Here is a 27019-nt window from a genome sequence, read left to right on the forward strand (position 1 = left end):
CCTCAATTTTCATCCGATTGACTTGAAAATTGAACAGCATTTGCACATTGAGTCACTAAATAGGGAAACTAACTATTTTTGAGGTCAAAAGGTCAAGGGTCAACTCAAGGTCAAACTTCCAAAATCATCATTTTTCATTTGAAAAATCGTCACTTTTCTTCCTGTTGACCCGAGCTTTGATCAAGATTGTCAATTTTAATCTTGATGAAATGGACAATTTGCTGTGTCAATGGAATTTTTTTTCTTGGGGGGGGGGGGGGGGGGAGGGGTGGATTTTGCAAGTATCGTGCTCCGCATGATGTCTTCTTGTTTGTCTGTTTGTCCGCACAGAATAAATATTATTTTCTCTGCAACCGTTGGTCCGATTGACAGGAAATGTTCACCATAGGTGCAACTCCACCTGTATAATTTTTTTATGATAATAATGACGTCATAGGTCACGTGGTATAGGCACAATTTTGAAAAAACCGAAAAACTTTGCACCTCTATATCTCCGAAAGCACTGAATAGAAAAAATTGAGACATGGCTCATTGTAAAGAACTCTCCATGGGGAATAAAATATGTTAATGATGATGTCATAGGGGCCTCCATAATGAATGAATGAATGAATGAATGAGCGTTTTAAGGCCATTTTCCCCACTTGAGCGGGGGTTAGCCTTGCGGGCCCCATGACAATCATGGTTCCCTGTTTGAGGCAATGTTTTTTATGGCCGGATGCCCTTCCTGACGCCAACCCTTAGTCGCCTCTTACGATGCGCAGGGATACGGTGTACCTATTCTAAACCGGGGTACACACCGGGAAGCATGTCATAATGTAGAAAGATGACGTCATAATGCAACAAGTAGAAAACTTCATCCGATCAAGATAAAATTTATTGAGCGTCATCACAGGATAAATTGGTGGAGAAAAAAATAATAATGATGACGTCATCTGTCATGTGGTTCGGCCGCCATATTTGTTTTAACACAAAAGCCTTAAAAACCACTGAAAACATGTCTGGCAAGGGTCTGCAACCTCCGATTGCTCTTTCTAGTTTTATTTTTTAAATTAATTTTTCACTTGGAAGTTGTGGGTTCCGATGTGTAAATAAAGGTGGAAAAAGTCTGATTGAATGGATTTTAATTCCAGGCTATGAGGCAACAAAAGGTTAATATTTTGAAAGAGGGTGTAGACTTTCTATAGGCAATGTATATAAATAAAAACAGCAATGGGAAGTATACAAGACAAGGTTTTGTAATGTGACCGGCTACCTGTCAGGCTCTCCGACACCTCTGCCACGCCTACTGTGATGGTGGTGAACTCGCAACGCTTTATTTCCTCGTACCCTGTCACCATGGGGAAATGACATGTAAAAGGAAGGAGATCCCACCAACCGTAAAACACCCACAATTTGCTGATAAATCTGTGGAGAGATTGGACTGCAAGCAAAAGGTAAATATCAGTCCCTATTTGAATTCCTTTGAAAGAAAATAGAGAGAGGTCATACCCATATGGCTTACTATACAGGCCCCGGTTGAGTAAATCACCATCACTCGTATAGCCAGAAGCCTCAAGTTCAGAGCACTCAATAATCAGCTCTTCTTCATCCTCCTCTTCCTCTCCCTCTGTAAACTCCTCTTGTGAGAGGTCAACGGCAGGTGGAGAGTCACCCCGCCATGTACCACCATCGGCACGGTGTCTTTGACTACCACGCCGGCTTGCCAATGGAGCCTCTCCAGCGTGTAGCCTGGGTTCGGAATGTTTTGACCCCCAGCTGGAGCCACCATCCTCAAATCTCCAGCTTGAGTTTCCAACTTCCATTGAAGGTTTTCCCTGATTGATGAGAGCTATCTCTTCACATGTTAAGGAGCTGCAGGATTTGGGGTAGGGGCGGAACAAGAAAGAATGTTACCATGGTTACCTCATTAAAAAAAAGACTTGTTTTAATTACAGCATGATAAAGATTTTTGGATTTCTTTCAATGTATTTACTTAAATATGTATTTCCGATGTATTTCCTTAAAGTTTCCCAAACAAACGTAACATTTTGATCCCACTAGTACACCCGCTCACTAGGCGAGCGGCAGGGGGAGTCATATCGGGGTGGGGGGTGGGTGGGTGGGTATAGGCGATATTGCACGTCGCAAAGACGACTTGGAGAGGGTGGATATTATAAGTAATCCTATTAGTTTGTAATCTTACTAGAATTCACCAAATGTCCGTCCGTTTGTCCGTTTGCGGTACCGTTCGAAGGTACCGCAAAAACGGCTGAACCGATCGCAACGACATTTTGGTTGGGTAATCCTAGGACCCCCTTGAGTAAAATAGGCTATATTATTTTTCCAATTTTCCAAGTTTTCCAATTTTCCAGTTTTTAAAAACATGATGGAATAATACCGATATGAACAGTGATGTGGCTTTTGTTGAAATTCTACGTACCATACCAGGAGAGAGTAGATCGACTCCTGGCGAACTCTTCCTATATAAACGTGCGGCTCCGAAGTAACACGGCAGCAGGTGCAAAGCAACTGAGAAACAGGTGTAGCGGCCGCTTCCGTGTTACAGATTCGGTGCGCACTCTTCACACATAAATGTGCGACTGAGAAAGACGTGTAGCGGCTGCTTCCGTTTGGCAGAATTCAATCATTTTTCAAAATGGGCGCCATGTACTGTTTAGATTTTGATGATTTGTGTGTGATATGATTTAACGGATGTTTACATAAATCGTTTAAAAGAAAAAAAGCCTTCAATTTCTGATATTTGGCCTTTTCATTTGGGCCTCCCAATTGAAGCCCCGCCCATAGGGCGGGTACCGGTGCTAGTAACATTAATACGACTATGCTATTATCATAAGTGTTGTTATTACCCTCGCCAGAGAAGATGGTGTTGTATTTGGGTACATTTGTTGCTTGCAAAATCGAAGATTTTAAAAGTATATTGGTCGGTTGCGTTTGTCATTCTGTCTGTTTGTTACTTGGCAAAATAAAAAATTTCACAAGTATGTTGATCACTCTGGTTTGTGTTTGTTACTTGCAAAATCAAAGATTTTTCAAGTTTATTGGTCGGTTGAGTTTGTTATTCTGTGCATCTGTTTGTCTGTCCATCTATTTGTCTCCATCTGTTTGTCTGTCTGTCTGTCTGTTTGTCATTTGCCTACAGGTCACAATTCTAAACTGATCGTCATGAAGCTTCACCAAGCTGTAGAGGTCGTCACAATTGAGAAGCCTATTTATTTTGAGCCTATTCACCTTCACTCTTTCATTCCTCTTTTCTCCCACCTCTGGAACAAACTCCCTCACTCTCGTAAATCCCACTCCTCCCTCCAGGTCTTTAAAACGGCTGTCCACCACCATCTCTTATCGAAAACCCTGATCTTTTCTACCCCCGTTAATTCACCCCAGATCCACTTTCTTGAAATACCGACTTCTTTCCTGGACGTCCTAGCAGTGTCCACGTGTTTTTTTTACCTCTCCCCCCTCCCCCCCCTTCCCATGCCTCCTCACCCCCCCCCCCCCAAGCCCTCTCCCTCCCACAGATCTCCCGATGTCTCTGATCTCCATCTTGTTCTACCGCTCCCTTTATCATATGTTTTATGTTTTATGTGCCAGTTTGTATTTTTGTGATCAATGTTAGCTCTTACACGAGACTCGACCTTGTATACAAAAAAAAAAAAAGGTTAAACTTCCAAAATCATCAATTTTAATTTGAAAGATCATCAATTTTCATCCGATTGAGTTGAAAATTTAACAGCATTTGCATAGTACCTCACTGAATTGGGAAACCAACTAGTTTTGAGGTCAAATGGTCAAAGACAACTCAAGGTCAAACAAATAAAATCATCTATTTTCATCTGAAAAATCGTCACTTTTCATCCTATTGACCCGAGCTTTGATCAAGATCGTCAATTTGAATCTTGATGAAATAGACAATTTGACAGATCAATGGCAACCATTTTTTTGGGGGGGGGGGGGAAAAGGATTTTTCATGAATCGTGCTCTGCATGACGTCTTATTGGTACTTGCAAAATCGAAGATTTTCAAGTATATTGGTCGGTTGCATTTGTTCGTCTGGCTGTCTGTCACTCGCCTACAGGTCACAATTCTAAACCGATCGTCATGAAACTTCACCAAGTTGTAGAGGTCGTCACAATTGAGAAGCCTATTGATTTTGAGGTCAAAGTTCATCTTCAGGCCGAATTTCTAAAATCATCATTTTTCATCCAATTGACTTGAAGTTTGAAGAACATTTGTATATTGGGTCACTAAATTGGAAAAGCAACCATTTTGAGGTCACAAGGTCAACTCAAGGTTAAACTTTTAAAATCAATTTTCATCTGAAAAATCGTCAGTTTTCATCCGATCGACTTGCAAATTAAAGAGCAATTGCATAGTGCATCACTGAATTGGGAAACCAACTATTTTTGAAGTCAAATGATCAAAGGTCAACTCAAGGTCAAACTTCTAAAATAATCAATTTTCATCCGGTTGCTTTGATTAAACCCCTCAATTTTAATATTCATGAAATAGACAATTTGATCTATTCACAGCAACCTTTTGGGGGGTGTGGAGGGGGGGTAAACTATTTGGAATTTGCAACTATCATGCAAAATCTTTCTTCATCTTTCGTCTTTGGTTGTTTGTTCATATATGCGTTCGGACCCGACAGGAACCAGTGTGACCACACTTTGCATGGCCTCCTCTTTAATCTAGAGGAAGGTCGAGGGCTATGTTTGTATAAAAAAATTGACCCCAGATAAACCAGATAATTAGCCATCTGGCCTTGATAAGGATTTGTGCTTATACACTGCCTTGGTTTGTTTTTTTTGTTTGTTTGTTTTTTCCCCGGGGAGCGATCGAGTAATATGTATTGTGAAGATCATATGTTGAGGTTGTCGTGATCTGTTGTCAATAACACAAACAAGTATATATTTGAATTTCCCTTGGCAGCACCAGGTACTGTAGCTAGTTGCATAATGTCTTTATTGAATAATGGCACAACATACAGTACAAATTGGCTAAACAAGTACTGCCTAACCATAAATTTATAACCAAATAGGAAACATTACCTTTGTGGTATTTGAGTTTCTCGTAGACAAGACATTGTTTCTTCCAGGTCTTGCCTCAGGTTGGAAATGCCTTTTTGATTCCTCGGCTTGGTGCCATCTGTGCTGTCCCCTGAACAAGACAATGTACACAGTCAGTCAAATATATCACCTTTAACTTAATTGATCAAGTTATTACCGATGATTAACCAAAAGGACACTTAAGTTATTCATTCAAGTTGCATAATCCATTTTGTTGATCGAGGAGCCAGGGTCTACTTGAAGTGGGCACAAAGCCAAAAGCCTGCGAGAAGCAAAACTCAAATACACAACATAGACATTTGGGGAAAGGAGGGTATGGGAGGAAAAGCATGCAGGAAGCAACACTCAGCACAGCACACATTGTTTTTATTTTTACTCCACACACCTGAAGTCAAATGTGGGGTTAAGCAATTGGTTCACTTACATCCGTCTGCCCAACTGTCTACAAACGTCCGTTTATGATCAAGGAATAACGTAATTTCAATTGAATGTTATATTTTGAACACGAATCAGAAGATGATTAATTGGAAAACGAACCTGTAGTTCAACAGTACTTTGGCTCTGAATTCGTCCCAATCGTGCATGCACAGAGAAGAGTGAAACTTTTTTTTTCCTTTTTTTTTACTCTGCCTGCCCAGCAGTCAAACAAAATTGGAGGTCATTCCAAGGAGGAAATTTACTGTTGTAAGAACACCATAAAGGACACAAAGAACAGGCATGAAGAACTAATGTAAGGTGTTAAATACGTTGGAATAAAAGAAGCTGCATCAACAGCGGAAGATGCAAATCAGGATACGAGAATTTTCGTCAAATTACCAGTGATTTTTCACCATTAGGAGATCGGGCAAAAAACGATATACAGCATGATATTTCACAACGTGGATGGGTTATGTTATGACAAAACTTGGTGGAAAAGTTGGGTAGGTGACAAGAACAAGCAGATTAGATTTTGGTACCCACTGAAAACCAGACAACCTCTTGGTACCCACTGAAAACCAGACAACCTCTTGGTACCCACTGAAAACCAGACAACCTCTTGGTACCCACTGAAAACCAGACAACCTCTTGGTACCCACTGAAAACCAAACAACCTCTTGGTACCCACTGAAAACCAGACAACCTCTTGGTACCCACTGAAAACCAGACAACCTCTTGGTACCCACTGAAAACCAGACAACCTCTTGGTACCCACTGAAAACCAGACAACCTCTTGGTACCCACTAAAAACCAGACAACCTCTTGGTACCCACTGAAAACCAGACAACCTCTTGGTACCCACTGAAAACCAGACAACCTCTTGGTACCCACTGAAAACCAGACAACCTCTTGGTACCCACTGAAAACCAGACAACCTCTTGGTACCCACTGAAAACCAGACAACCTCTTGGTACCCACTGAAAACCAGACAACCTCTTGGTACCCACTGAAAACCAGACAACCTCTTGGTACCCACTGAAAACCAGACAACCTCTTGGTACCCACTGAAAACCAGACAACCTCTTGGTACCCACTGAAAACCAGACAACCTCTTGGTACCCACTGAAAACCAGACAACCTCTTGGTACCCACTGAAAACCAGACAACCTCTTGGTACCCACTGAAAACCAGACAACCTCTTGGTACCCACTGAAAACCAGACAACCTCTTGGTACCCACTGAAAACCAGACAACCTCTTGGTACCCACTGAAAACCAGACAACCTCTTGGTACCCACTGAAAACCAGACAACCTCTTGGTACCCACTGAAAACCAGACAACCTCTTGGTACCCACTAAAAACCAGACAACCTCTTAGCACCCACTGAAAACCAGACAACCTCTTGGTACCCACTGAAAACCAGACAACCTCTTGGTACCCACTGAAAACCAGACAACCTCTTGGTACCCACTGAAAACCAGACAACCTCTTGGTACCCACTGAAAACCAGACAACCTCTTGGTACCCACTGAAAACCAGACAACCTCTTGGTACCCACTGAAAACCAGACAACCTCTTGGTACCCACTGAAAACCAGACAACCTCTTGGTACCCACTGAAAACCAGACAACCGCTTGGTACCCACTGAAAACCAGACAACCTCTTGGTACCCACTAAAAACCAGACAACCTCTTGGTACCCACTGAAAACCAGATAACCTCTTGGTACCCACTGAAAACCAGACAACCTCTTGGTACCCACTGAAAACCAGACAACCTCTTGGTACCCACTGAAAACCAGACAACCTCTTGGTACCCACTGAAAACCAGACAACCTCTTGGTACCCACTGAAAACCAGACAACCTCTTGGTGTACCCACTGAAAACCAGACAACCTCTTGGTACCCACTGAAAACCAGACAACCTCTTGGTACCCACTGAAAACCAGACAACCTCTTGGTACCCACTGAAAACCAGACAACCTCTTGGTACCCACTGAAAACCAGACAACCTCTTGGTACCCACTGAAAACCAGACAACCTCTTGGTACCCACTGAAAACCAGACAACCTCTTGGTACCCACTAAAAACCAGACAACCTCTTGGTACCCACTGAAAACCAGACAACCTCTTGGTACCCACTGAAAACCAGACAACCTCTTGGTACCCACTGAAAACCAGACAACCTCTTGGTACCCACTGAAAACCAGACAACCTCTTGGTACCCACTGAAAACCAGACAACCTCTTGGTACCCACTGAAAACCAGACAACCTCTTGGTACCCACTGAAAACCAGACAACCTCTTGGTACCCACTGAAAACCACACAACCTCTTGGTACCCACTGAAAACCAGACAACCTCTTGGTACCCACTGAAAACCAAACAACCTCTTGGTACCCACTGAAAACCAGACAACCTCTTGGTACCCACTGAAAACCAGACAACCTCTTGGTACCCACTGAAAACCAGACAACCTCTTGGTACCCACTGAAAACCAGACAACCTCTTGGTACCCACTAAAAACCAGACAACCTCTTGGTACCCACTGAAAACCAGACAACCTCTTGGTACCCACTGAAAACCAGACAACCTCTTGGTACCCACTGAAAACCAGACAACCTCTTGGTACCCACTGAAAACCAGACAACCTCTTGGTACCCACTGAAAACCAGACAACCTCTTGGTACCCACTGAAAACCAGACAACCTCTTGGTACCCACTGAAAACCAGACAACCTCTTGGTACCCACTGAAAACCAGACAACCTCTTGGTACCCACTGAAAACCAGACAACCTCTTGGTACCCACTGAAAACCAGACAACCTCTTGGTACCCACTGAAAACCAGACAACCTCTTGGTACCCACTGAAAACCAGACAACCTCTTGGTACCCACTGAAAACCAGACAACCTCTTGGTACCCACTGAAAACCAGACAACCTCTTGGTACCCACTGAAAACCAGACAACCTCTTGGTACCCACTGAAAACCAGACAACCTCTTGGTACCCACTGAAAACCAGACAACCTCTTGGTACCCACTAAAAACCAGACAACCTCTTGGCACCCACTGAAAACCAGACAACCTCTTGGTACCCACTGAAAACCAGACAACCTCTTGGTACCCACTGAAAACCAGACAACCTCTTGGTACCCACTGAAAACCAGACAACCTCTTGGTACCCACTGAAAACCAGACAACCTCTTGGTACCCACTGAAAACCAGACAACCTCTTGGTACCCACTGAAAACTAGACAACCTCTTGGTACCCACTGAAAACCAGACAACCTCTTGGTACCCACTGAAAACCAGACAACCTCTTGGTACCCACTGAAAATCAGACAACCTCTTGGTACCCACTAAAAACCAGACAACCTCTTGGTACCCACTGAAAACCAGATAACCTCTTGGTACCCACTGAAAACCAGACAACCTCTTGGTACCCACTGAAAACCAGACAACCTCTTGGTACCCACTGTAAACCAGACAACCTCTTGGTACCCACTAAAAACCAGACAACCTCTTGGTACCCACTGAAAACCAGACAACCTCTTGGTACCCACTGAAAACCAGACAACCTCTTGGTACCCACTGAAAACCAGACAACCTCTTGGTACCCACTGAAAACCAGACAACCTCTTGGTACCCACTGAAAACCAGACAACCTCTTGGTACCCACTGAAAACCAGACAACCTCTTGGTACCCACTGAAAACCAGACAACCTCTTGGTACCCACTGAAAACCAGACAACCTCTTGGTACCCACTGAAAACCAGACAACCTCTTGGTACCCACTGAAAACCAGACAACCTCTTGGTACCCACTGAAAACCAGACAACCTCTTGGTACCCACTGAAAACCAGACAACCTCTTGGTACCCACTAAAAACCAGACAACCTCTTGGTACCCACTGAAAACCAGACAACCTCTTGGTACGCACTGAAAACCAGACAACCTCTTGGTACCCACTGAAAACCAGACAACCTCTTGGTACCCACTGAAAACCAGACAACCTCTTGGTACCCACTGAAAACCAGACAACCTCTTGGTACTCACTGAAAACCAGACAACCTCTTGGTACCCACTGAAAACCAGACAACCTCTTGGTACCCACTGAAAACCAGACAACCTCTTGGTACCCACTGAAAACCAGACAACCTCTTGGTACCCACTGAAAACCAGACAACCTCTTGGTACCCACTGAAAACCAGACAACCTCTTGGTACCCCACTGAAAACCAGACAACCTCTTGGTACCCACTGAAAACCAGACAACCTCTTGGTACCCACTGAAAACCAGACAACCTCTTGGTACCCACTAAAAACCAGACAACCTCTTGGTACCCACTGAAAACCAGACAACCTCTTGGTACCCACTAAAAACCAGACAACCTCTTGGTACCCACTGAAAACCAGACAACCTCTTGGTACCCACTGAAAACCAGACAACCTCTTGGTACCCACTGAAAACCAGACAACCTCTTGGTACCCACTGAAAACCAGACAACCTCTTGGTACCCACTGAAAACCAGACAACCTCTTGGTACCCACTGAAAACCAGACAACCTCTTGGTACCCACTGAAAACCAGACAACCTCTTGGTACCCACTGAAAACCAGACAACCTCTTGGTACCCACTGAAAACCAGACAACCTCTTGGTACCCACTAAAAACCAGACAACCTCTTGGTACCCACTGAAAACCAGACAACCTCTTGGTACCCACTGAAAACCAGACAACCTCTTGGTACCCACTGAAAACCAGACAACCTCTTGGTACCCACTGAAAACCAGACAACCTCTTGGTACCCACTGAAAACCAGACAACCTCTTGGTACCCACTGAAAACCAGACAACCTCTTGGTACCCACTAAAAACCAGACAACCTCTTGGTACCCACTGAAAACCAGGCAACCTCTTGGTACCCACTGAAAACCAGACAACCTCTTGGTACCCACTGTAAACCAGACAACCTCTTGGTACCCACTAAAAACCAGACAACCTCTTGGTACCCACTGAAAACCAGACAACCTCTTGGTACCCACTGAAAACCAGACAACCTCTTGGTACCCACTGAAAACCAGACAACCTCTTGGTACCCACTGAAAACCAGACAACCTCTTGGTACCCACTGAAAACCAGACAACCTCTTGGTACCCACTGAAAACCAGACAACCTCTTGGTACCCACTAAAAACCAGACAACCTCTTGGTACCCACTGAAAACCAGACAACCTCTTGGTACCCACTGAAAACCAGACAACCTCTTGGTACCCACTGAAAACCAGACAACCTCTTGGTACCCACTGAAAACCAGACAACCTCTTGGTACCCACTGAAAACCAGACAACCTCTTGGTACCCACTAAAAACCAGACAACCTCTTGGTACCCACTGAAAACCAGATAACCTCTTGGTACCCACTGAAAACCAGACAACCTCTTGGTACCCACTGAAAACCAGACAACCTCTTGGTACCCACTGTAAACCAGACAACCTCTTGGTACCCACTAAAAACCAGACAACCTCTTGGTACCCACTGAAAACCAGACAACCTCTTGGTACCCACTGAAAACCAGACAACCTCTTGGTACCCACTGAAAACCAGACAACCTCTTGGTACCCACTGAAAACCAGACAACCTCTTGGTACCCACTGAAAACCAGACAACCTCTTGGTACCCACTGAAAACCAGACAACCTCTTGGTACCCACTGAAAACCAGACAACCTCTTGGTACCCACTGAAAACCAGACAACCTCTTGGTACCCACTAAAAACCAGACAACCTCTTGGTACCCACTGAAAACCAGACAACCTCTTGGTACCCACTGAAAACCAGACAACCTCTTGGTACCCACTGAAAACCAGACAACCTCTTGGTACCCACTGAAAACCAGACAACCTCTTGGTACCCACTGAAAACCAGACAACCTCTTGGTACCCACTGAAAACCAGACAACCTCTTGGTACCCACTGAAAACCAGACAACCTCTTGGTACCCACTGAAAACCAGACAACCTCTTGGTACCCACTGAAAACCAGACAACCTCTTGGTACCCACTGAAAACCAGACAACCTCTTGGTACCCACTAAAAACCAGACAACCTCTTGGTACCCACTGAAAACCAGACAACCTCTTGGTACCCACTGAAAACCAGACAACCTCTTGGTACCCACTGAAAACCAGACAACCTCTTGGTACCCACTGAAAACCAGACAACCTCTTGGTACCCACTGAAAACCAGACAACCTCTTGGTACCCACTGAAAACCAGACAACCTCTTGGTACCCACTGAAAACCAGACAACCTCTTGGTACCCACTGAAAACCAGACAACCTCTTGGTACCCACTGAAAACCAGACAACCTCTTGGTACCCACTAAAAACCAGACAACCTCTTGGTACCCACTGAAAACCAGACAACCTCTTGGTACCCACTGAAAACCAGACAACCTCTTGGTACCCACTGAAAACCAGACAACCTCTTGGTACCCACTGAAAACCAGACAACCTCTTGGTACCCACTGAAAACCAGACAACCTCTTGGTACCCACTAAAAACCAGACAACCTCTTGGTACCCACTGAAAACCAGGCAACCTCTTGGTACCCACTGAAAACCAGACAACCTCTTGGTACCCACTGTAAACCAGACAACCTCTTGGTACCCACTAAAAACCAGACAACCTCTTGGTACCCACTGAAAACCAGACAACCTCTTGGTACCCACTGAAAACCAGACAACCTCTTGGTACCCACTGAAAACCAGACAACCTCTTGGTACCCACTGAAAACCAGACAACCTCTTGGTACCCACTGAAAACCAGACAACCTCTTGGTACCCACTGAAAACCAGACAACCTCTTGGTACCCACTGAAAACCAGACAACCTCTTGGTACCCACTGAAAACCAGACAACCTCTTGGTACCCACTGAAAACCAGACAACCTCTTGGTACCCACTAAAAACCAGACAACCTCTTGGTACCCACTGAAAACCAGACAACCTCTTGGTACCCACTGAAAACCAGACAACCTCTTGGTACCCACTGAAAACCAGACAACCTCTTGGTACCCACTGAAAACCAGACAACCTCTTGGTACCCACTGAAAACCAGACAACCTCTTGGTACCCACTAAAAACCAGACAACCTCTTGGTACCCACTGAAAACCAGATAACCTCTTGGTACCCACTGAAAACCAGACAACCTCTTGGTACCCACTGAAAACCAGACAACCTCTTGGTACCCACTGTAAACCAGACAACCTCTTGGTACCCACTAAAAACCAGACAACCTCTTGGTACCCACTGAAAACCAGACAACCTCTTGGTACCCACTGAAAACCAGACAACCTCTTGGTACCCACTGAAAACCAGACAACCTCTTGGTACCCACTGAAAACCAGACAACCTCTTGGTACCCACTGAAAACCAGACAACCTCTTGGTACCCACTGAAAACCAGACAACCTCTTGGTACCCACTGAAAACCAGACAACCTCTTGGTACCCACTGAAAACCAGACAACCTCTTGGTACCCACTAAAAACCAGACAACCTCTTGGTACCCACTGAAAACCAGACAACCTCTTGGTACCCACTGAAAACCAGACAACCTCTTGGTACCCACTGAAAACCAGACAACCTCTTGGTACCCACTGAAAACCAGACAACCTCTTGGTACCCACTGAAAACCAGACAACCTCTTGGTACCCACTGAAAACCAGACAACCTCTTGGTACCCACTGAAAACCAGACAACCTCTTGGTACCCACTGAAAACCAGACAACCTCTTGGTACCCACTGAAAACCAGACAACCTCTTGGTACCCACTGAAAACCAGACAACCTCTTGGTACCCACTGAAAACCAGACAACCTCTTGGTACCCACTAAAAACCAGACAACCTCTTGGTACCCACTGAAAACCAGACAACCTCTTGGTACCCACTGAAAACCAGACAACCTCTTGGTACCCACTGAAAACCAGACAACCTCTTGGTACCCACTGAAAACCAGACAACCTCTTGGTACCCACTGAAAACCAGACAACCTCTTGGTACCCACTAAAAACCAGACAACCTCTTGGTACCCACTGAAAACCAGATAACCTCTTGGTACCCACTGAAAACCAGACAACCTCTTGGTACCCACTGAAAACCAGACAACCTCTTGGTACCCACTGTAAACCAGACAACCTCTTGGTACCCACTAAAAACCAGACAACCTCTTGGTACCCACTGAAAACCAGACAACCTCTTGGTACCCACTGAAAACCAGACAACCTCTTGGTACCCACTGAAAACCAGACAACCTCTTGGTACCCACTGAAAACCAGACAACCTCTTGGTACCAACTGAAAACCAGACAACCTCTTGGTACCCACTGAAAACCAGACAACCTCTTGGTACCCACTGAAAACCAGACAACCTCTTGGTACCCACTAAAAACCAGACAACCTCTTGGTACCCACTGAAAACCAGACAACCTCTTGGTACCCACTGAAAACCAGACAACCTCTTGGTACCCACTGAAAACCAGACAACCTCTTGGTACCCACTGAAAACCAGACAACCTCTTGGTACCCACTGAAAACCAGACAACCTCTTGGTACCCACTGAAAACCAGACAACCTCTTGGTACCCACTGAAAACCAGACAACCTCTTGGTACCCACTGAAAACCAGACAACCTCTTGGTACCCACTGAAAACCAGACAACCTCTTGGTACCCACTGAAAACCAGACAACCTCTTGGTACCCACTGAAAACCAGACAACCTCTTGGTACCCACTGAAAACCAGACAACCTCTTGGTACCCACTGAAAACCAGGCAACCTCTTGGTACCCACTGAAAACCAGACAACCTCTTGGTACCCACTGAAAACCAGACAACCTCTTGGTACCCACTGAAAACCAGACAACCTCTTGGTACCCACTGAAAACCAGACAACCTCTTGGTACCCACTGAAAACCAGACAACCTCTTGGTACCCACTGAAAACCAGATAACCTCTTGGTACCCACTGAAAACCAGACAACCTCTTGGTACCCACTGAAAACCAGACAACCTCTTGGTACCCACTGTAAACCAGACAACCTCTTGGTACCCACTAAAAACCAGACAACCTCTTGGTACCCACTGAAAACCAGACAACCTCTTGGTACCCACTGAAAACCAGACAACCTCTTGGTACCCACTGAAAACCAGACAACCTCTTGGTACCCACTGAAAACCAGACAACCTCTTGGTACCAACTGAAAACCAGACAACCTCTTGGTACCCACTGAAAACCAGACAACCTCTTGGTACCCACTGAAAACCAGACAACCTCTTGGTACCCACTAAAAACCAGACAACCTCTTGGTACCCACTGAAAACCAGACAACCTCTTGGTACCCACTGAAAACCAGACAACCTCTTGGTACCCACTGAAAACCAGACAACCTCTTGGTACCCACTGAAAACCAGACAACCTCTTGGTACCCACTGAAAACCAGACAACCTCTTGGTACCCACTGAAAACCAGACAACCTCTTGGTACCCACTGAAAACCAGACAACCTCTTGGTACCCACTGAAAACCAGACAACCTCTTGGTACCCACTGAAAACCAGACAACCTCTTGGTACCCACTGAAAACCAGACAACCTCTTGGTACCCACTGAAAACCAGACAACCTCTTGGTACCCACTGAAAACCAGACAACCTCTTGGTACCCACTGAAAACCAGGCAACCTCTTGGTACCCACTGAAAACCAGACAACCTCTTGGTACCCACTGAAAACCAGACAACCTCTTGGTACCCACTGAAAACCAGACAACCTCTTGGTACCCACTGAAAACCAGACAACCTCTTGGTACCCACTGTTTTCGTGAAAGGCACCATGGAATCTTTAACGTGTACGAACTAATGCTGGAAGACGTGATACCCAGTTAGGTCGAGATTCGAACACAGGGTAGACAGCTTAGCTGTGAGTGCTCATATATCTATAGGTTATCTTGCCAGCCCAGTAGACGGTGGACCAACGCATGATGCTGATGGTGTATGATGTTTGAACCTGCTCAACCTGCATCATGAGCCAGGAGTTGTATATACAATGGGAGTTAATGGAAGGTAACACTGGCAGGGTGTCCAGAGCGGCGTCATTGGATACCCGGATCAGATCAGTGGATTAATTGCACCAACTCAAGCTATACAGCAATACGTGTTGTACGTCTACCTGCACACCTAAGCTGCACCTGTACAGAGACAATGCTGAACTCCACTCCCCAGTTGTTGTTTTTTCTTAAATCAAAATCCTGGTACAAAGATCCCACCTGTACGAAGATCCTTCATTAGGCCAATTACAGGTAAATGAGGAGGAGAAAAATCTCCGGGTTGTCAATCAACATGGAGTTCGCACCATGGACGATGAATAAACTGATGGATTATTCAGAATATTGGATGAATGAATCGACGTGTGGATAAAGCACAGGCACGGTGGGCCAAATGGCCTCCTCTCACGTCCATATTAGAATCCTTCATGAACCTACAATTATTTACCGGTTTAACCGGGTTCTGTGCAAATGATGCACGAAGCTCATGTTGGTCAGTTATCCCTCAGCCCGTCGCACGATGACCTCACACGAGTTACGACTGCGACCTTTGAACCCGGCTCACCCCAGATCCGGTCGTCCAGCATACTCTCGATGTCGTCCAACATGCTCGAAATGGTCTCCTGGTCGATGCTCGCGATCCCTTCACGCTCGCACGACTCGGACGACATCAATCGGCGACCGTCGCTCCGTCGGCTCGGCTTGCACGACAAAACCTCATCGTCCGACTTGCTGCCATCGTCGGCACGTCGCGCTCGCTCCTCGTGCTTCCTCCAGGTCGTCGCTCGTCTCGGCATCGCGTCCGTCCGGCTCCTCTGCCCGTAGCTCAGCGAGCGGCCGAGGCGCTCCCGACGCCTCCTCGCGGCACCGGCGTCGCCCGCGACCACCGGCGAGGTGGCGTCGGAAGCCGAGCGAGCGCAGTCGTCGAGGCGCTTACGCTCTCTTTGTCGCTCGGCCGGGCTCACGAACACGGCCAAACGAGCGGCATGCGCTTCGTCCGACTCGGGTCGCCGCCGCCGCAACGAGTCCGGGCGCCGCGCACTCCGTTTTCCGTCGTCCGCCTCGTTCGACAGCATGACGTTTGCGTCGCGCACACCTTCGTCCCGATGAGAGAGAGACGACGCCGACGCGCGTCAGCGCAGTCTTCCCGCGGCGCGCGTCGTCCCACGGTGCGGGCTTCGTCAGTCACGCGGGACGATCCAAATGTCATCGCACTGGAAGATCATGTGGACAGAACGGCGAGAAAATAACGCAATCGGCGTGCATTCTGTGCGGCCGTCCAAGCCCGAATGGAGATCATACAAAGCAACAGATTTTGTGTCGCGCAACGACGTGTGTCGCCTGCGGACCCGTTCAGCACCGGTCGCTGGTTTCGCGGCGTGGAGGCACTGCTGCTGACTACAACACCATGGTGAGCATTCGGAGCCACCGCAGAGAGGCGGAAAAAAGGGAGCCGAGCTATCAGCTACAACAAAGCGACTGCATGGCATACAAGAAAAAGATAAATCTGAAGAACGTATTCGCAAAAACATCACAAACACACAATACCTGGATAGAACAAATGAAACGGGACGGTAATTACACCTGACGCCAAAAAGATTGTGGCTCAATGAATTGCATACCAGTTATAGCCAAAAAACGAAAGAATAATCTTTGAACAAAAAGAGGAGCAAAAAGATGAAACGATGTCGCTAATCTGAATAAAACCAAAGGAAATAATTAAATTATTAGTCTGTCTTCTACCGACTCCTCTCCGGCCTTGCTCCCCCAGCTCTCTCTGTGCTCTGTCCCCCCAATATTCCTTCAGGTCGCACAAGATCTGCCTGCAACCCTCTTATGGTTAAACTGCCAAAGTCTAGGCTCTCTGCTCACCTTCACTCTTTCATTCCCCTTTTCTCCCGCCTCTGGAACAAACTCCCCCACTCCCTTCAATCCCACTCCTCCCTCCAGGTCTTTAAAACAGCTGTTCACCACCATCTCTTATCTTCCCCCATCGAAAACCTTGATCTTTTCTACCCCCGGTAATTCACCCCAGAGTCCTTGCAGTGTTCATATGTTTTATTCCTCTCCCACCTCCCCCCAAGTCCTCCCGATGTCCCTGCTCTCAAATGTTGTGTTTGTGTCCTTCCCCCTCTTCCCCCTCTCTTTTGTGTCCTTCCCCCTCTCTCCCCATATTGTCTGCCGCTCCTTGTTTTTTGTGTTTTGTGTGTCGGTTTGTCTTTTTGTGTGATTAATGTTGGCTCTTTCACGAGCCTCGATCTTGTATCCAAAAAAAAAAAAAAAAAAAAAAAAAAAAAACTTGGGGAAGGGGGTATCTCGTGGTGCAATACCCCCCCACTAGTGTGGGAAGAGGGTGAGCACCACACACCACATGCTCCCTACAAAGAACAAATCCAACGGATTAGAACCACATCGGGAATCGAACCCAGATTAGATACCTCCAAAGAGTCAAAGGGATGTAAGTACCTCCAAGCACTATCACATCGTGTCATACAGAATTACTCTGAAGTACGCCAATTGACAATAAATAAAATAAACAAGAAGACGTCATGCGTACTGCGTAGCACGATACTTGTAAAATCCCCACCCCCCAAAAGTTTTCCATTGATACAGCAAATTGTCCATTTCATGAAGATTCAAATTTACGATCTTGATCAAAGCTCGGGTCAACAGGATGAAAAGTGACGATTTTTCAGATGAAAAATGATGATTTTAGAAGTTTGACCTTGAGTTGACCTTTGACATTTTGACCTCAAATATATGGTTTCCCAATTCAGTGAGGCAATACACAAATGCTGTTCTATTTTCAAGTCAATCGGATGAAAATTGATGGGTTTTCAGATGAAAATTGATGATTTTGGAAGTTTGACCTGCAGTTGACCTTTGACCGTTTGACCTCAAAAATAGTTGGTTTCCGAATTCAGTGAGTCGATATGCAAATGCTGTTCAATTTTCAAGTCAATCGGTTGAGAATTGACGGCTTTTTAAATGAAAATTGATGACTTAAAATTTGACCTTGAGTTGACTTTTGACCTTTGACCTCAAAATCAATAGGCTTCTTAATTGGGACGACCTAGACAACTTGAAGTTTTGTGACGATCGGTTTAGAATAATTGTGACCTGTAGGCCGGTGACAGACAAACAAACAAGAAGACATCATGCGGAGCACAATACTTGCAAAATCCCCCCAAAAGGTTTCCATTGATACAGCAAATTGTCCATTTCATGAAGATTAAAATTTACGATCTTGATCAAAGCTCGGGTCAACAGGATGAAAAGTGACGATTTTTCAGATGAAAAATGATGATTTTTGAAGTTTGACCTTGAGTTGACCTTTGACCTCTTGACCTCAAAAATAGTTCGTTTCCCAATTCAGTGAGGCAACACACAAAAGCTGTTCTATTTTCAAGTCAATCGGATTTAAAATGGCGATTTTAGAAATTTGACCTCCAGATGACCTTTGACCTTAAAATCAATAGGCTTCTCAATTGGGACGACCTAAACAACATGGTGAAGTTTCGTGACGATCGGTTTTGAATTGTGACCTGTAGGCCGGTGACAAACAGACAGACAAACAGACAGACAGACAAACAGACAGACAAACAGACAGACAGAACCACAAACGCAACCGACCAATATACTGGAAAAAAATCTTCGATTTTGCAAGTAATAAATAAACAAGCAATAATACAACAACAATGTCTGATGTGTGTGCTTTGGCGAGAAAGAGCTAAGGGATTAATAATTCAATAAAATCCCTTGTTATTTACTGGCTCTTCATGTCATATAGGCAACCAGGAATACATATCTCCTATTTGAAGCCAGTCGATAGATAAGAACCGCAATATTGTGCACATCAGTCAATGTTTCCTCAGCCAACTGAGTAATCATGTCCAACCTGTGGTTGCTAGGATACCACAGTGGATTCTCCACAACCTGTTAGTAAAGCCATATGCAGTTCCCATGGAGACGAGTCAAAAGTAATGATGTGGTGATGTATCTGCTTTGCTATGTGGTTTCCAAGCATGTGTTTCATCCAGCAAAACAAAAAGAAAAACCTAATAATGTGAAATCAATCAAATAATGCACTTCAAATGATGCCAACACACGAGGTTGTGCCACACACTTTATAATTGTCCCTATTTTGTATTCCACAGCTGATCCGACCTACTTTATACAGACAGTTGACAAGGGTAATATATATACTGTATGTACAAACATATACACACATATATATATATATATATATATATATATATATATATATATATATATATATATATATATATATATATATATATATATATATATATATATATATATATATATACAGACTTGGCATTTAATATGGAGTATTTTTTTTTCTTGACTTGGGTTTACTTTCTGAACTCGGTATATCAATCTGGTGAGTTTCTTTTACGCTTCGGTGATTTCTTTGTTAAAAGAACCATGTCACTAATTGTCTGTCGCAGCAAGAAGGCAATAACAGGATTATATCACAGGTGGCGTGACAAAATGTACGAACAGGTACATTTGACGATTGGCTTCACAATCGGGTATATAAGGGTTGTTGTGTTCTGTATTAGTGGAAAACAACTGCTGCACAGCTACAAAGGTTATTGCCGCTTCCTCTGGAGATGGTCCGTCAACTCGACAATGCTGTTTGTCATGGAGTGGTGGCTTTACGAAATTCCGGCATGAAACAGCATGCTATTGCTTGGCAGTATGGCATCACTCAAGGTCAGCTGTCAAAGATCCTGAAACGAAATGCTCAGAGGGGTGTCCCTACTCCAATACCGAGGGCAGGACGTCCCCGCAGAACCACAAGGAGGGATGATCACCAGCTGCACCGGTTAGTCCGCAATGGCCGTACCAAGTCAGCTAATCGGCTTAGAGCTGAGTGGCAGCAACTGACAAATGTGCCTGTATCCACAAGGTTAGTCAACCAACGACTGGTTCAAGCAGGCTATCGTGCCAGGCGTCTCCTGAGAAAGCCACGTCTGACCAGATAACACCACCAGCGCTGATTGCAGTGGGCCAGAGAGCACCGTCAATGGCAGCCAGGACACTGGAATCACGTGATCTTCAGTGACGAGTCTAGATTTCTGGTCTATCGTCAAGATGGCCGCGTCCGAGTGTGCAGACAAGTGCATGAAGCCTACAACGAAGATTGTGTAGTGCCAGGAGTCCAAGCTGGAGGTGGTGGGGTAACCGTTTGGGCTGCTTTTCATGCAGGGGGCAAAACTGACCTGGTTGTTCTGAATGGAAACCTGAACCAGTTCAATCACAGGGCCATTCTGGAAGAAACATTGCTTCCATTTGTTCGTGCAGCCTTTCGAGGAAACTTTGTCTTCCAAGATGACAATGCACGGCCTCATCGTGCTCGCATGATCCAACACTTTCTTGCTGACCGTGGTGTAAAGCATATGGAGTGGCCTGCCATGTCCCCGGATATGAATCCGATAGAGAACTTGTGGGCAGAATTAACCCGTCAAATCGACAACTTGGACCAGCAGCCTGCCTCTGTGCGTGAATTGCAGCAGGCTATTGTAACTGCATGGCAAGCGATTCCTGTCCAAACCTTGGCAAATCTCGTGAACAGCATGCCTCAACATGTACGTGCTCTCCTGAATGCTCGTGGGGGTTACACGAAGTACTGAACTGTAATTTTACTGTGCGTAATTCCAGTCGTAATTTAACTTTTGTTTTAGTTTAAAAAAAAATTGGCTAATGTGCAAAATAAAGAGATACTTCTGGAAAACGCACAGAAGTTTAACACAGTACTGTCCGTGAATTGAGTTCGATATCAGTTTACATCACTTTCAAGGATCAATTTATTTGCTTCGAAATGTCAAATGTGGTTTTTGTTTCTTTTAAAGGTCACATTAACAAAATCTAGAATAATTTCAACATAATTCCAATGAACTTTTGGTTCGAAGTCATCTTGAAAAGTAATTTCACCCCCACAAAAAAAAATTCCATATTAAATGCCAAGTCTGTATATATACATAATCATGATGTGATAATATATGATGTCTGTATATATACATAATCAACAATATATATATTGTTGTGGATATGAGAATTGTGTTTTTTTTATTGTAAAAATATCACCCTCCTGCCTCCATTCTGTGTATAAAGGTCAAAGGGCGTCCCTTAGTTAGGTCATATACCATCACGTTAACCAATCATAGATTTCCTCCTTGTTGGTAGTTATTTCCTTATTCTGTGTAGGTTAAGGCTCTGTTCCCACTAGTTGACATTCTCCATTGCACCAAGTGAAATAAGGTAGATCCCCTTTCATTTTCATTCCCAAAGCCTCTATTGCCAACTGCATTCGCCGCCATTGCCCATGTGCTCCAACTCGGAGAAGAAGGGCGTGGCCCGCATACCATCATCAAGAGGTGGAGCCAAGAAGCCCCTACGACCAACCAAGAATGAGTGGGTATGGCTCAAGAGGGCGGGGTTATAAAACCCGTTGCCTCAGCCCCCACCGAGAGTTGCGCTAAAGACGGAAGATGAGTCGAGACGAGCCCTCGGAGAGAGAAGGGAGACGCGTCCTGAGGTGAGCCAGAGAAGCAGCTTTGGCTCCACCAGCAGTTTTGGCTCCACCCGTAGTTTTGGCTCCACCAGCAGCTTTGGCTCCACAAGCAGCATTGACTCCACCAGGCAGCGTGGGCTCCACCAGGCAGCTTCGACCCGTTACCCCACGGGAGCCAGATTGCAGTGGCATTGGTGGCCGTCGAGGTCCAGCCCGACGTCCCGTGTGGGATCAAGCTCCAGCCAGCTCCGTGCCTTCCTCCCCTTCTCTGCCGTCCCAAACCATTCCAGCCAATCGTTCCTGCCTCCATCCCCCATTCGTGTGAGTCCGTCTTTGTTTGTTCTGTCCTGGATTAATTAAGACTGTAGGTAAGCTCATTTGCACTGTGTCTCCTTGATTCCTTCTGTCTTTATTTTCGTATCCTTCCTTCTCCTTGGTTTCTTTGGTCTTGTAAATAGTAGTAATAAATTATAGTCGTATTGCAAACCCTTTTTGTCTTCTTCTTCTTCACATCCGTCGTCTTTGTCTTTTCCCAATTGAATACCTGTGGCACGATTGGGCCAACGTTCAGAATCGGGTTAGTCTTTGTTAACGGTTCGGGCCGCGGCTGCCATCCGCTCGGCAATCCATTAACATCTTATCCGCGGTCGCGAACGAAGCTGCTCACCGGCCTTTCCGGAGGTTGTGGTGCAGCTTCAGGGACCCCGTCGGTCAGTAACAAATGAGGGGACTAATCACCCCTCAAAGGGGAACCATAGGCCGACGTTGGGTTCCGTAACAATATATATATATATATATATATATATACACAAAGAATTAAGTTAAGCACCCCTACACAAAGAATTAAGTTAAGCACCCCCTAATATATATTATTTGTGTATATGTATACATTGGCATATATTCTAAGGTATGTGAGATCAAATAATGATTGGTATGACATTAGCAATTATCCATTGATGAAATGCAGATGAGTGCACGCATCTGTGACGCCCATCGCTCGTGCAGCACGTGTTATCATCCACGTGGTCGTGATTTTCTGTAAATGCACTATCATCACGGGTTATTGCAAGTCACGCCTGAGCTCGTGTGGGGGTTACATGGTCATTTTCTCGTAATGGTGGCTCGTAGACGGTTGTCGGACGGAGAAAGATGGCGGATAATAGGCATGATCGAGTCCGGAATGTCCAGAAAAGCTGTAGCTCGAACGTTTGGTTACCACCATTCGGTGATCAGTCGGTTGGTGCAGAAACACCAGGAAACGGATGCGGTGAAGGACCGTCCAAGGTCTGGAAGACCTCGCGTGACAACAGTCCGCCAAGATAGAGCGCTTTTGAGACTGGTGCGACGATATCCCTTCGCCTCGAGCCATTTCCTGAAGGACAACTGGCTGCCCAAACAGAAGGCTATGTCACCGTACCGTGAGGAACCGCCTGAAATCGGCCGGTTTAAGGTCAAGACGAGTGATCAAGCGTCCAAGGCTACTCGAACGACATCAGAGGGAGCGTTTGGCATGGTGCCTAGCGCGACGTGGATGGAACATCCGGCCAGGCCTCACCGTGCAAGACGCGTCCGAGCCTTGCTGGAGCAAGGTGCTGTGACAACCATCCCCTGGCCTGCGTACAGTCCTGACCTGAACCCCCTCGAGCACGTTTGGGACATGTTGGGACGACAAATTGCGAAGATGGTCCCTCCAATAGCCAATCTGGATGAATTGGAACGTGCATTACATCGGGAATGGAACAACCTGCCACAGCAACGCATACGACGGCTTACAGGGTCTATGAGACGTAGGGTTGAGTCAGTGATCCGATCACGTGGGTCCTACACACGTTATTGACGCAAAGATCGCTAGAGGTCTTCTCAGAACAATGACTGTACGTTAGAAAACATAAACGTCATCCACACTGTCCGTGATGGACCTATAGCTCCATACTTAAATTGAGGTGAAAATATGCCTAAAATTCCCAAAAAATTTCACCTTAAATTATTCAGAATAAAATATTGAAAACGGCATGATTGTTATGTTTTTATGTGACCATAATATCACTTCTCCAGAAAATATAGCAATATCATGGGTATATTACACTGTTTTGACGACAACAAACTTGTAATGTGCGAGGTTGTAAAAAAACGGGGGGGGTGCTTAACTTAATTCTTTGTGTATATATATATTGTAACGAATTTGAGAAAGTATAACGAATGGGAGAATTATGGTTTTGTTGTGTGTAAATGTCACCCTCCGTAATGTAAATAAAGTTCGAAGCTCGTCCTCTTAGTTAATTCCATAAACCTACACGCAGGACACTATATATCCTTTTAAATAGTTATTCCCTTATTCTATGTAGTTTAAGGCTGTGTTTCCCAATAGTTTGACTCTCCATTGCACCGAATTAAATAAGGATAGGTCCCATCCTCAACGTGCCAGATTAACCACTTTGCTGCAAACTTCAACAGCTACTTTGCTGCATCACCGCCATTGCGCACGTGGTGAAAATCGGGGAAGAAGGGTGTGGCCCCCGCCTCGTCATCAGGGGGGGGGGTGTGGGGGGGAGGAGTCAGCCCAGCGTGAGGAACAAGGCGTGGCTTTTCCAACGCCTCATCAAGGGGGCGGGATCGGTGAGCCCTCGCAACCAATCAGGGCCGAGGCGAGCTCATCGAGGGGCGTTTCCAACGGCGTGTGGGTTGATCCCAAAAGCACGAATAAAAGGGTTCGCGCGAGGTTTAATAAAAAAGAGAAGCGAACTGGCAAGCCCGAGTGGAGGAACGTGAGAGAGACCGGAGCAGCTTTGGAGAGCACACGGTGCACAGGAGGAGCTTCGCCACGCAGTTTGGAACCGCGGCGGTTTGACGATCGCAGCTCGAATCTTGACGGCGGCTGTCCGCTTCCAGCCCAACCGATCCCCGCTGAACCTTCCTCTCCCACCAAGCCATCCACCTCCAGCGATTCGTTCCTGCCATCATTTCCCCGTGTAAGTGTGAATGTTCGTCTGTCGTACACGTTGTCCTGGGGTTTATTAATTAAGACTGTTAATAGGTAAGCTAATGATTTCACTGTGTCTCCTGCTCCTTCCATTTCCCTGTATATAACCTTGACTGCTCTTTTTGCTTTGGCTTGTGTAAATAATTAATAAATCCTGTTATTCCTCCGTACTTCTTCTTCTTCTTCACATTCGGTCGCTTTAGAGGTTTCCCAATTGGATGTACGCGGCGCGATTCGGCCAACGAATAAATCGGGTCTAGTCATTGGTAACCGGCTCACGGTGCAGTCCGCTTCGCTCGGCGCAACTAATCCATTATGCTGCGACCGTGGGCGGGGGAGTATTTCCTTGCGTACCGGTAGGTGCTGGTATTTAGGTCATAGGACGGTTGGGCCTAATACCCTACCCAGCGCCGACCGGGCATGACATCATACCCCCAGGATCACGTCGGTCAGTCATAGACGAGGGGACTAATCCCCCCTTGGTAAGTGGGGAAGGCCGACGTTGGATTCCGTAACAATTGGTGTCAGGAGCGAGGTTCGAACCCGAAGCGCGCTTAACGCGCTCAAAATTACGAGCGGCCAAAATTTTGTTTAACATCCCAAATTGAGTCGTGCCATGGACAATCAAGGCGATCGGATGCAGGTGGGTGAGTTAGAAGGGGGGGTAGAATCGACCCAGGACCTCGGGGAAATGTATATGGGGGAAATGGAGGGGGAGAGCAATGGTAATGTGTTTGTGGGGGGATCAGGCGCACAAAATGGCGCCCTCGCCCACGTGGTTGTAGGGACACAAAATGGCGCCATCGCGCACGTGGTTGAAGGGACACAAAATGGCGGCTCGCACATGGTTGCGGGGGCCACGCCCGTGGCACCAATGGGCGTGGTCCAAATGCAAGCCTTCATGGCCCAATTCATGGTGGAAATGCAGAAAGAGAACGACAGTATGGAACGAATGGAAAACAGAATGAGGGCTGATAGTGAGCAATTGGGAGCAATGAGGGACGAAGCAAGGGGTACCAGTGAACGTATGAACAATAAATTTGAGGGGCTCGGAAGCAAATTTGAGGGACTTGGAGGCAAATTGGAGGGACTCGGAGGCAAATTTGAGGGACTCGGAGGCAAATTTGAGGGATTCGGAAGCGGCTTAGGGGACAAACTGGGGGGCATGATTGGCCAAGCCAAATAAATTAATGAGGGGTTGGAGAGGGACAGAGACCGCAGGTGGGGCGAGCAGGTCCCACGGGTGCACGAGGAGGTAAAGCGGGTCGAGGAGCACTGGTTGGGCTAAGTGGAGAAAAGCACGGGTAAAATGACGGGTATAGAGATCGCGACCCAGGGTATGGGGAAGCCGGCGACCGCTGAGGTACAAGTGGGAATTTTAATAAAGCCAGTGGTCGTTGAGGTGAATAAAGAAAGAGCAATAGTTATGGTTGAAATTGAAAAGACGACGGAGGTAGCCCGGGAATTGAAGGGAGAAATGGATATTGCTCAAAGTCTGAATACACATCCTGATGCCGTACTTGCTAATCCTTATAAAGATTTGCAGGTGCGCGTGGAGAAGAGGATCCCAAAGGTGAGATGGGCTGTACATGGCTAAGAGGTTTTTCGGCAGGGAGTTCGGCGCGAAGAGAATTGTCGCGCGCTTGGGATCGAGGAAGCACCCGGGTGTTCGTGGAAGGTCCTTTGTGTGCTGTGTTAAAGCGAATGGCACACGTGTGAAAAAAAAGTGTGAGTCAAGGAGTGTTACGAAGCGCGAGTGTGAAACCGAGTGCAAGCGAGAATGCACGTCGGGGTGTATGGAGCGTGGAACGAAGTGTGCGCAAGAGGGTGCGCGAGAGGTGTGGTGTGTAACAGTGAGTGCGGTGGTGGAATGGACGGAGTGTGGGGGATGCACTGGAAGCGCCGAGGTGCCGGGTTTTGTGAGTGTGAAAAG

At 46.0% G+C, this 27019-nt stretch overlaps 1 protein-coding gene across 1 annotated transcript in view; it reads right to left on the minus strand.

Annotated features, from left to right (window-relative positions):
* Positions 1-16736, minus strand: part of LOC137433141 (neuron navigator 2-like) — a 121508-nt gene extending 104772 nt beyond the window's left edge. The window contains exons 1-4 of the mRNA XM_078783968.1: positions 16131-16736; positions 5046-5154; positions 1489-1851; positions 1253-1327 (exon numbers count right to left, since the gene is read on the minus strand). Coding sequence (XP_078640094.1) covers positions 1253-1327; positions 1489-1851; positions 5046-5154; positions 16131-16641 — 1058 coding nt within the window. The 5' untranslated portion in view covers positions 16642-16736. The remainder of the gene's footprint in view (positions 1-1252; positions 1328-1488; positions 1852-5045; positions 5155-16130) is intronic.
* Between the last annotated feature and the right edge of the window lie 10283 nt (positions 16737-27019).

This window comes from Myxine glutinosa, chromosome 8 (assembly GCF_964187855.1).
Source record: "Myxine glutinosa chromosome 8, kmMyxGlut1.1, whole genome shotgun sequence".
Lineage (NCBI taxonomy): Eukaryota > Metazoa > Chordata > Myxini > Myxiniformes > Myxinidae > Myxine > Myxine glutinosa.